A 13046-nucleotide genomic window follows, 5' to 3' on the forward strand; every position below is an offset into this window, starting at 1 on the left:
AAAAAACCCAAAACCAACAACAAACAAAACCACCCAACAAAACCCACACAAAGACAACAACAACGACAAAAAACCCCAACCCAACAACAACACCTTATAACAAAACGAAAGAACAACAAACAAAGCAAACAAACAAATAACAAAACAAACAAACAACAGACGAAGTGATAAGCTATATTTTATTCAAACAAATATCTCATAGCAACTGTTTTTGAAACATGACGAGACAAACGTCACTGGTAATATACTATTTAAAGAGCAGCGAATTCAGGACCACTTAGTAACACGTACAATAATACCTTTATTACTATTTATTGCTTCACTGATAACACAATTTTAAGAAGAAGCAAATACACAATCACTGACTAGCACAATAATACAATTATTAGAATATACTGCTTCACTGATAATACATTTTTTTTTTAAAAGCAGCAGATACAATATCACTAAATAACACAATAGTACAATTATTAGAATATATTGCTTCACTGATAATACCGTTTTTAAAAAGCAGCAAATAGAGTATAATTAACACACTAATACATTTATTATGATATATTGCTTCACTGGAAATATAGTTTTTAAAAAGCAGCAAACACAATATCACAAAGTAACATAATAGTACACTTATTAGAATATATTTCTTCACTGATAATACAGGTTTTTAAAAAAAACACAACCCAAAACCCCCAGCAAATAGAGTATCACTAACACAATAATACATTTATTATGATCTATTGCTTCACTGGTAATACAGTTTTAAAAAAAAACAGCAAATAGAGTATCACTAACACAATAATACATTTATTATGATCTATTGCTTCACTGGTAATACAGTTTTTAAAAACGGCAAATACAGTATCACAATGTAACAGAATATTACACTTATTAAAATAAATTGCTTCACTGGTAATACAGGTTTAAAAAAGCAGCAAACACAATATCAGTAATTAACAGAATAGTACAGTTATTGGAATTTATTACATAATGAAAATATATCTGTATTCTTATTGGTCAAAAACCAGTCACATGATCTTTCGTAAAGAGTGATATTGCCCTGGGAGGTTTAACCAATGAAAATAGAGATGAGACAAAATTATATCCAGTTGATGAGTAGGTAACGTAATGCGACGTCAACTGCTAAGTCTAATGTAAACAACCACAAACTTATAACAAAACGTTTTGATGTCCTCTAACAAAAAGATAACATCTTCATTCATACTGATTTTAATTCCGCAAATACAAGAAAGACAAGGTCAGTAATCGTCAAATTGTGTAAAGAATATCATAGATTTAGAAACCAATCTAATTAAAATTAGCTCCACTATTACATGTGGATCTAAAGACAGCCAGTTGGAGCTCATGTCCACCAATCAAAACCTTACTTGCAGAATCCTGCCAGTGATTTAAAAATAATTTGAAAACATTCCGAATTATCCTGAGGGTATATGACATGTTTCGTGTGAATTACGAATGCCTTAAAACATGTTTTATTTTATAAAATAAATAATTTGTAATGTAAAACTGAAGACTGATTTAGTTGGGGTTTTTTATAAATAAATAAATAATTTTTAATGTAAAATTGAAGACTGATAACCCACCCCGTACGTATTGGTATGGTTCGCTTTACTGCGGCCACTAAAATAGACTCGCCCGATATTTTTAGAATTTGTATGCTCCCAAATAACGTTATAAAATGCGAAATGTGATTGGTCAATATTTAAATTATTATTTACAGACGAAATGTTACCTGGACATTGGGGACTACGTAGCCCGAGTACTCTGACTGTAAGAGAGCTAGACGGACATTTGGACATAAATACGCTCACATTACAGTCAGAGACCAACCTATGTATATTTTTGGCAATTCTTGACTACCAAACGGTAGGCAAAGATTCCCGCTCTAATACCACAACAATCCTATGTTTGACGTCAAATACCTTTACATCGATCATTTTCGAGTTAACTGATACAAAAAATCCACATATTAATCACTAATACACATACTACAGAAAGAAACCCGACAGCACCCACATTCAGCTACGCTTCGTGACACTCCGTCGCAACAATTACAAAGCTCGGCGATCTATTTCGAGACGTAGATCACGTGATCGCCACTGGGCGATTCCGCCTTGTGCAGCAGTTACAGGGGCCGTCTCATACCAAGCGACGTTACAACATGGAAGAGTTGGCTAATGCCGTTTTGGATGAATTTGGATTTAATTACGTCATTAAACCAAAACAATTACACATTATTGATTCCATTTTGAATTTGAAGGATACATTTGGGGTGTTATCGACAGGATACGGCAAAAGTATGTGCTACGTACTGCCTCCTCTTATGAAAGATAAAGTAAGTAGTAATTTAATTTGATTATTTTATGTTGTATGAATTAGTCATTAGTACAGTAGTAGAGTGTGTGTGTGGGTGTTTTTTCAACAATTACGTAACGCTCTTGAGGGGATGGGGTATCATAAGATGTATTCTGAGGCTTTAAGGGGACGGATGACAATGCTTGTTACTGCAAAATCAAAATTGAATCGGTGCATAGCTCATTCGATCTTTAAAACTTATCTTGCAAAATAATTATAGTTGTTTTGCTATTCAGACCAAACTAAAAAATATTGAAATTTGTTTTGTTCAACGACATCACTAGAGCACATTGATTTATTAATCACTAGCTATTGGATGTCAAACATTTGGTAACTCTGACATGAGTATTGGAGATGAAACCCGCTACATTAGCAATGGATCTTTTATATGTACTTTCCCACAGGCTGGACAGCACATACCACGGCCACTGACCAGTTCTGGTGCATTGGTTGGAACGACAAAAAATATCAATCGGTTGAATGGATCCATCGAGGTTGTTCGATCCTGCGACGCGAACACTCAAACGACTGAGCTGAAACCCACTCCCTAAGAAATATGCGGAAATGACTCAAATGTGAAACTGTGGTGTAATATCTCATTAAAAAGCAAAAAGAAAAATAAAGAGAAAAAAGGCGCTAGGATACTCGTAAATTAAGTAATAAAAATAGTTCAAATTTTGTTTTGGGTTGGTTTTAAGTATTCTGTTTGCTTAATAACTAATTTTATATGAACGATCGTTTTATCCAAGCAAATGTAAATCACATATATGTATGATAGTTAATAATTATTGACAATGCATTAACCTACGTAGAACACAGCCTAATTGTTTTCAACAACTGAACAAAGACCGATTCTGTAACACAATACTCAATGATCAGCTGTAGACAGGAGTTCCGTCATAGTAGACAAGCTGACGCCTAGGGACCGATGGCGATGATTTTCGCCGTATGCATGTATGGCCACAAATGACTGCCAGGTCCGATGTCGGGAATTAATCTGCTTATATCAGTTTGATGTTCAAGTACGCTCGTTGCTACCACGATTTCTGATCAGGGCCACAAACTGTACTCAGAACGAGAGGGGGTGTGGGAGTTTTAAAAAAAAGTTTACTACTTTTTTCAGCGTAGAATGTAGCCACAATTAATGAGATTACCCATCGATACGCATTGGCAGTTAACAGTACGACAATGATATTTGTCGCTGATTTACAAGTTCTTTTTTGACTGACGTTGCTGCTGATTTGTTTATGAAAATAATAACCTCTCCGATTAAAAAAAAAATTCAAACACAATTTTTACATTTTAAACAGTTAAAACAAAGACATGTTGTAACGTCGCTTGGTATGAGACGGCCCCTGTAACTGCTGCACAAGGCGGAATCGCCCAGTGGCGATCACGTGATCTACGTCTCGAAATAGATCGCCGAGCTTTGTAATTGTTGCGACGGAGTGTCACGAAGCGTAGCTGAATGTGGGTGCTGTCGGCTTTCTTTCTGTAGTATGTGTATTAGTGATTAATATGTGGATTATTTTGTATCAGTTAACTCGAAAATGATCGATGTAAAGGTATTTGACGTCAAACATAGGATTGTTGTGGTATTAGAGCGGGAATCTTTGCCTACCTTTTGGTAGTCAGGAATTGCCAAAAATATACATAGGTTGGTCTCTGACTGTAATGAGAGCGTATTTGTCCAAATGTCCGTCTAGCTCTCTTACAGTCAGAGTACTCGGGCTAGGGACTACGCAGTGTTGTTAGTTTTAAATCACTGGCAGGTTTCTGCAAGTAAGGTTTTGATTGGTGGACATGAGCTCCAACTGGCTGTCTTTAGATCCACATGTAATAGTGGAGCTAATTTTAATTAGACTGATTTAGAAACGTACATGATACATCAAAATGCAGATGGAATCGGCACTCTCGGGATTTTATGTTACAAATAAAAAATGCATTTGGAGGTATCGGTAACTATTCAATATAAACGTATGTTCAGATTTATCACATTTTGTGTTTTATTTTGCTATTAATATGATTTTGATACTCGTGCTGGTTATAATGTCTCGAATTTGACTTTTGTTTTTGTAATGTTTCAACTGTTTATTTCCGCATTCCTCTGCTTGTCATTCAACGTCATAGGACTTCGTGACGTCACTAAATCCCACCAGTTTTAACCCATTGCAGGAAATTATACACAAAACAGGAATGTATGAATCTTATGGAAGACATTATGTAATTAAACAATTATTCATCACATTTCGGGTAATAACAATGTTTTATGGACCGAAGAAATTGACCGTTGGTTTCGGTCAGTATCAATTTCTTCGATCCATAAAACCTGATATTACCCTCAATGACGGTTTAATAATTGATAAATATTGCTTCACTGGTAAAACAGTTTTTACAAAACAGCAAATACTGTATCATTAACACAATAATACATTTATTATGATCTATTGTTTCACTGATGATACAATTTTAAAAAGCAGCAAATAAAAATCACTAACACAATAATACATTTATTATTATCTATTTCTTCACTGGTAATACAGTTTTAAAAGCAGCAAATACAAGATCACTAAGTAACAGAATAATACATTTATTAGAATACAATGCTTCACTGGCTATTTATTTGTAAGCAGCCAATACCATTGGACAGTTCTATATTTTTATTATCTATTGACTTCCTGGTTAATATGTATGTGTATATTTATAACAGTCTATTGCTTCATTGTTATATTGATTTAAAAGCAGCAAATACTGTAACGCAATAATACATTTATTACTATGTATTTCTTCACTTGCAATATAGTTTTCAAAAGCAGCCAATACAATATAACAATAATACATTTATTACTATTTACCACCTGCTAATATAGTTTAAAAAAACATAAAACGCAGTAATACAGTGATACATATATTACTATTTGTATGACTGATAATCTGGTCGAGATACGTTTAATGATGATAACAATAAACACACATTTGAGTATGTTCACAAATACATTGAACAGACACAACGCTTTGACTAAGAACACGTTATCTCATAGTGCGGAATCATTTATTTATTTGTTGTTACTTTTTACTATTATATTATTATTACTTACCAGATGGGCTGTCTGAGAAGATAAAATGTTAATAATGATTACTGTTAATCCATCGATTACTTCTATTTGTTTTACTTTTCCTTTTCTGTCCTTTCAGTTTATTCAATCGTTTTTCTCAAACGTTTACTTTAATTGATTGAGTTATTTATTTATTGAAAATTGCAGTCGTCATTATTGTACAATTTAATGTTTGTAATTAGGAGAGGGCCTCATATGTTGGATAAACTGTGCCCAATCCTTTTGTGTTTTTGTCTATATATATATATATATATATATATATATATATATATATATATATATATATATATATATATATATATATATATATATATATATATATATATATATATATATATATATGTTTTCAATCTATTTAGATCTATTGTTTCACTGATAATACAGTTTAGAAAGCAGCAAATTTATACAATAACACAATAATACATTTACTACTACCGGCAGCCTCACTGATAATTGCCTTAAACAGCAAATACAATATCACAATAAATAGCAACTTTACATGTCATTTCTCACACACCCGTTGGTGAGAACATCATTTGTTACTTTTGATAACATATACTTGGTTACACATGTATGTGTGTTAACAATTTCAAGACATACGACCGTCTGCTCCTAGATGATGACCAGGTCACCAATGCCATACATCTAATGAAATGGCAGCATGATCGAAATCGAGTACACTGTGACGTATAGTTAACCTGACAATCATTTGTCTGTGACGCGTAATTGAAAGGGCTGTAAATAACTTTTAGTCGACAAAGATGTTAAACTTTGCATAAAACCTGGTTTTTGAGGATATATAAGAAATAGAATAATACATTCGTATCCGTTAGACACCATTTATCTTACAACTCGTTGTTTAAAAACGTATCAAACTCGCTTTAGACATTTTGTAATGGTTTACTGGAATTAGAGTTGCGGATACAGGGCCGTACCCTCCGGGGGGGGGGGGGGGGCAGGGGGGCAGCTCCCCCCCCCCCCGAGAATCTTGTCCTTTTTTTTTATTTTTTATATATCTCCAGTAATAGCATAGAAATGTTTAATCTTTATAGTATGTTAAAAATTATTTATAAAATTTAGTGCCCCCCCCCCCCCCCCCCCCCCCCCCCATGGATTTTGGTCAGGGTACGGCCCTGGGATACAGTTTACAAAGACACGCTGTATTAAGCGTGAGATTATATGATAAACATTTTATTCCTATCGTGTGTTTGGGAATCGTAAGTAGCAAATAATTATTAGAATAAACATAATGTATTATATTCACACACACACGCACGCACACACACATACACACACATACACACACACACACACACACACATATATATATATATATATATATATATATATATATATAGAGAGAGAGAGAGAGAGAGAGAGAGAGAGAGAGAGAGAGAGAGAGAGAGAGAGAGAGAGAGAGGGACATAGATATTAAACTTTAATAATTAGATAAGAAAGCCGTGAGCTATATCCCACCAAGTCGAATTTGATATATTTTATGTTTTATCATTAGATTTGTCCAAAACTTACTAAAATGTTGAGTCGTTTTGTCATAAAACGCTCCTCAGCCTAACCCCTTCGAAGTCATAGAACGTTTGCGAAAAGAAATTTACCTGACAGGCTGTGCATCAACTGGCGGTTAAGATTAAGAATAGGGTTAGGCTTGGACAAAGGCATAACATAATGTTTAGATTTAGACTCAGGCTTAGAACAGTTCAGTGCAAATTTCTGTAGGCGAACATTTGTCGGCGAAAAGTCTTATTACCTTCCTAGCTGAAGAGCACGAAAAAAATAGAAAGATTTAAAATTTCAAATACTCCTGTGGTATCTCACCAGGGGCATAGGCTGAGAATGCAGAGGGAGGAGTTAGAAGATCCAGACGACAACCTAAGGATATAATAATTCCTTAATGTGTAGTAATAGGCTATTCCTATAGGTGTCCAGGGAAATGTAGAAAAAAGGGTCCACCAGTTTCATATTCGACCCACCCTAGCTATTGACCACGCTAAGTCCTTGCTCACAGATATAACGTTGCGTTACGCCACACGATATTTCAATCCATTTATGCATGTCCATGTCTAGGTTGGAGCATTCTCTACGGCCTGCTGAAGTCGTGTCCCAGTTGCTAAACACCAATGCAGAGTTGTCTGGCCATCTCCAAGTGTCATCGCCTTCTTGGTCTCTAAAAGCTCCAATCTGCAATGCTTGACCTTGATAGTCTGCAGAAAATAAATAATATTTTCTGAATAATGATAATAAAACAATTTCAAAGGAGCTGATCACAGTGTTTAACATTGTCCAAATCTTAATATGATTCTTAAATAGTGCCAGCATGCGCTTTTAAAACGAATAACAAAATATTCGAATTAAAAAGACTACTATTTGTACGCTTTAGAAAATGCAGACTATGTCCAACGGTGACTAATACAATCAAGTAATCTGACAATACTCATATCTAGGCGCGGATCCAGGGGAGGATGTTGTGGATGCAATATTCCCGATTCACTTAATCCTGTTGAGACGGTGACGTCACAGCCGATGAATTGTGATTTGCTTATTCATGGTTAGAGAGATGGATTTCAATTGGCTTTTTCAAAATGGCCGTTAACCCCACATCAAACAACGTGTTTGGTAACTGAAGTTATTTATAGACAACATAAGACAGATATAGATTTTCATTATTTATTTGGCCATGTTCATCATGAGTAGATCACAGGTCATGGGGTCCTGCGTCCATATATATATATATATATATATATATATATATATATATATATATATGCTGTGCATTCTCTTATCTATTGTAATATTTGCAAGTGTTTGACGTCATATGCATACACCCATGAATTCAGTTTCTTGGACCAGTGTAACCACTTAAAGGTAGGGTCAACTCAAACAAGAGCCTTTTGTGTTGGAAAGATGCATACCCGGACCACCAACACATACTGACACTTTAGCAAATGAAAAACGCGTAATTTTAGAGTTAATAAAAAAACATGATTATTCCTGCTAACTAGGGGCAGCCATTTTGTTTCTTTTTTGTGACGTCCGATGGAATAGCTTGGGGCGAAGTGACGTCAACTCCTGACCATCTCCTGTATGCACAGTGTAAACAAAAGCAGTAATTTTCGACAAGGCGCTTCTCTTTGATCAAATGACGTAATATTATAACAAACTATTTAACTAAATATATTTCAAGTTGCATTAACGGAACAAAATGGGGTTATAGTATTTTCCTCTGTTAAATAATCCAAAGGAAAAATGAACAAAATTAGGCCTATTGATATGCTACGTTGGAGCAAACATGACAACCCACGATACCCAAGTGATAATTTTCTTTTCTTTGGGACTACGTAATTGGTCAGTTCTGTGGTTTTAGATGGAAAAGTCTACTTAATCAATAGTTTTACAGAACTATTTACAGTAATAAAACATGTCCACTACAATTGTAGGGGCGACAGGTAATATTCCACAATGCCGGTATGTATTTTTGTGTCTAGACAGCGTCAATTAATTGGCTCGTCTGGTTACCAATCAAATACACACCTGCCAATCAGGAATCACAGGTAGAAGCAACTAACAGCATAGCCCAATTAACTAAGAAAACACTCTGTGTATCATTTCAGTACGTAGGTTAATGCATGGGCAAAACATCGTTAATTGTTTCGACTTGTTGTGTAGCCATTTTGACAATGGTATTTTATTTTGTATTGAAAACTAATATATATAGTGCTGGATATACTTATTGCTGGCTTACTGGGATGTGTATTATTACAGAATATTGCAATGTATGACTATTTATCATCCCGCAAAAAACAGGTAGATCGTGTTTATCTAGTTCTAAGGCTCATTCCTGACGTTACGCGTTAAGTATTACGTAACCACCAGCTCGCCAGAGGGCGTACTCACTGAGATGGTACAAAATGGCTGCGCCCGTTATATATAATGGCCGTCACATTTAAGCGTTTTATTAATTAACTATACGATTATACGCGTTGATATTAAGCAATAATGTGCATTATATATCGTTGAATATGCATACCAGGCCAAATGCCTTAATTGTCCCATCCTTTAACATAGTGTTCTTTGTTAGCACCACGCCCTCTCACGCACTTTCCATAGATTGTCTTGTTTCACAATAGCCTTTTGGAGTCTGGACTGGTAGAATGACTGCTGTATTTTTCTCCCCATCACAGTCCGTCACTCGATATAGAGTTTGTCCACCACGTGGTAGCTACGGTTTTGCTGATGGTGAATATTTTTTCTATCAGCCTCGTTATTTCTCAGATTTTTCCACTTACAATCGAAAAGTTTCTTCATTTTGGGTGCATTCTTCACATCTGTCTTGGGCCATTATATTTTCCAATAAATCGATGTTTCCTTGTTGTCTGTGATTTTGTTTCGAGTCCAGTGATAGATGGACTCTAACTTTAAAATCATTATGGATGATGTTGAAGACTACGCCAAACAATGGACCAAGTGTGAAAATGTGCCAGTCGAAAGCCTTTCAGAATGGGTCACGACAATACGCGATATTGTTAATGGAAGAATGTCAGAGCCATCTGTGATAGAAAGTCTAGCTACACTACAAAAACAGGTTTTGATAGTACCCACTGACAAAGCATCATATAACATAACACCATATGTAAACACTGTTATATTAATTGTCTACTATACGAACTTGGGGTTGATAGTTCGAGAGGTGCTACATACTAGTATAAGGACACTGAATTATCTGAAGAAATCAGGAATATGTCCTTTTCACAATTGGTTTGAATTTAAAATCCGAAGACATGTCCATTTCTCTTCTGTGTTGTATGCCAAAACTTCACAAGAATCCATACAAGGCGAAGTACATTGCGAGACCTAGCAAATGCACAACCAAATCCTTGTTTCAAAGACTAACTATTATCCTGACCACTATCAACGATGACATTAGATATTGTCAAAATGTCTTCGAGACAAGTGGTATTAATCCTATGTGGATTGTCAAGAATTCCAAAGTTTTACTTGAAATCATTCACTCTCCATCCATATCAAAGTTCACTAATATTATAACATTTGATTTTTCAACATTATACACATCAATCCCCAACGACAAGCTTAAAGAAAAACTACATTCCTTAATCAATGGGACATTTGTTACAAAAAACAGTGAACGAAGATGTAAATAAACAACTATCTCCAACACATCTGGATACTTTGAAAAGACCGAGAGTGAATCCAGACTAAAATATACTGAGAGAGACTTCCTCATTGACAATATATATGTGATATTTTGGGATATGGAATATAGAAAGGACATGGGCACCAACTGTGTTCCACTACTCGCCGATATGTTTCAGAATTTCCGACTAATCTGATTAAATCAAAACAAAGGAATCTGGCTAAAACGTTTAACTTTATTTTCTGCTATATTGGTGATCGTATATGACTCAATAATAACAGGATTGAAGATTACCTTCTATTGATTTACCCACAAGAGTTAGACATAAAACAAACATCTGATGGTATTAAATCACGTTCCTACCCTGATATATTCATAGAAATCCAAAGCGACACTGGTCTCGAAACTAAGCTATATGACAAAAGGGATGACGTCGATTTTCAATAATCAATTTTACCTTGATGTCGAGCAATATATTTTCTGCTCCAGCTTTTGGTGTCTGCAATATCACAACGTCTAAGATATCTCAGGCCATGCTGACTGTACGCAGATTTCAAACAACGTCATATTATTCTGTTGCATAAGTTGTTCCATTAGAATTATGATGTCCAGGTACATCTGATGGCATTTCAAAAGTTTTATGGCAGACATTTATTGGCTATGTCTACTAAATACGATGCACCACTCACCAAAATGATGGCTGATGCTATTCCATATTTTGAACTTGTGCATACTTTTTCATCTCTTTGGATAACCTCTGGCACATTATTTTGTCATCATTCTATATGAAGTGACAAACTTGACAGCTGTGGTGGCAGTACTCATGACGGGTGCCTCCGGTGGGGAGGATATGCTCCCATTTTGCGAACACACGATATCATCACTGTTTTGACAGCGATTCATGAGTGAATGTACTTATTCCAATGAACTCTGTCCTGTGCTAGTTTTGATTTAGGAAACTAATCTGGTAGTGGTACTCATCTTTGTAGCTGAGCAAGAAGGGTGAAATCTCCAGTAAAGGATTTCCTTGGTAATGGCGATTCTCCTATAGACGAGACACTAGATAGAGATTCATGGAATGAACCACTATTTTGTCGAATGCCAATTCGACTCTGCACTGTGCAGAGATACGGTCTTGATCACGTATTACGGTTTTGTCATTCCGATTTATTAATAATTAGCTACTGGACGTAAAACATTTGCATTCTAACACATAGTCTCCAGAGGAAACCCATTACATTTTTCAGTTAGCAGCAAGGGACCTTTTATAGGCACTGCTTAAAGCATGAAAAACCAATGGGTTCGCTGAAAGAATTTGATCCTACAACCCAAGAACATCAGGTGTGCGTTCTACTCAATGAACCACACACCGTTCCTAAGACTTACAAACACGACCGTTTAAACATCCAACTACAATAATAAAAACATACTATTATAGTATTCTAAAATACAATACAAGTCAATTTCAGATAATATGAATTGCACAGGACTGTAGTATTCTCACGAATACAACATGCCTCAGTTACTGATAATAGGAAACGTTTGTCATATTTTCAAAGTTCGTCTATGATTATTTCAACACTTGGTCGAGACATAGATATATTGAATCCCTATCTCTCTCCTCCCCTACCCCCCCCCCCCCCCCGACCCCCCCCCCCCCTCTCTCTCTCTCTCTCTCTCTCTCTCTCTCTCTCTCTCTCTCTCTCTCTCTCTCTCTCTCTCTCTCTCTATCTCTCTTTCAACCAAGAGTCAAAATAGCCATTACTGTTTGACAGCAAACAGCCGGGGTTTACAAATATGCTGAGATATCGATAGACGTTATTTTACTTTTCCTCGATTATCCCTCACCTTTTTTGAGAATCTCCACAATGGCTACATTTTTCTCTTCAGTGTCAATTTTAACAAGTCGTGCTCCCTCATATTCACACGCGTCCCTCGCCCTCTTCCAGTTTAGCCTTTCTGATGAAACCTTCAGACACAATGACCCCTTTCTGACGAATCTATAGCCATTGGAGCTGCACGTTTCTGTAACCAAATTATATTTGGTTATATGTTAACAAACAAAGTTGAATAACGAGAAAAGTATGTAATACAGAATAATATTTGCACAACATGTTGTATATCGATGTTAAATTTGGACTTGAACACAAACCTTAAAAGTACTATGTAAACGTTGCAATAATGGCGGTTCCCGCAATCAATATTTATAAATTTTTGCTTTGAAACATAAAATTTATACCTTCAGCTATATGTCTATAAAAATAAATAATTCCATTTACTTGTAGAAAAATAGAAATATTTTAGGGTAGAATCTTGAGTACAGTAAAGTAAAAAGGGTATTCCACATTCAAAAGATACTTCATCCCGAAAAAAGGTTTGTGTCCTGCACA

The 13046-nt window shown here is 35.4% G+C and overlaps 1 protein-coding gene across 1 annotated transcript in view; it reads right to left on the reverse strand.

The window, feature by feature from the left end:
* Positions 1-7478: 7478 nt before the first annotated feature.
* The window catches only part of LOC121379798 (macrophage mannose receptor 1-like), a 7501-nt gene continuing 1933 nt past the window's right edge, over positions 7479-13046 (reverse strand). The window contains exons 2-3 of the mRNA XM_041508450.1: positions 12505-12681; positions 7479-7708 (exon numbers count right to left, since the gene is read on the reverse strand). Coding sequence (XP_041364384.1) covers positions 7479-7708; positions 12505-12681 — 407 coding nt within the window. The remainder of the gene's footprint in view (positions 7709-12504; positions 12682-13046) is intronic.

Source organism: Gigantopelta aegis, chromosome 8 (assembly GCF_016097555.1).
Source record: "Gigantopelta aegis isolate Gae_Host chromosome 8, Gae_host_genome, whole genome shotgun sequence".
NCBI classification, from domain to species: Eukaryota; Metazoa; Mollusca; class Gastropoda; order Neomphalida; family Peltospiridae; genus Gigantopelta; species Gigantopelta aegis.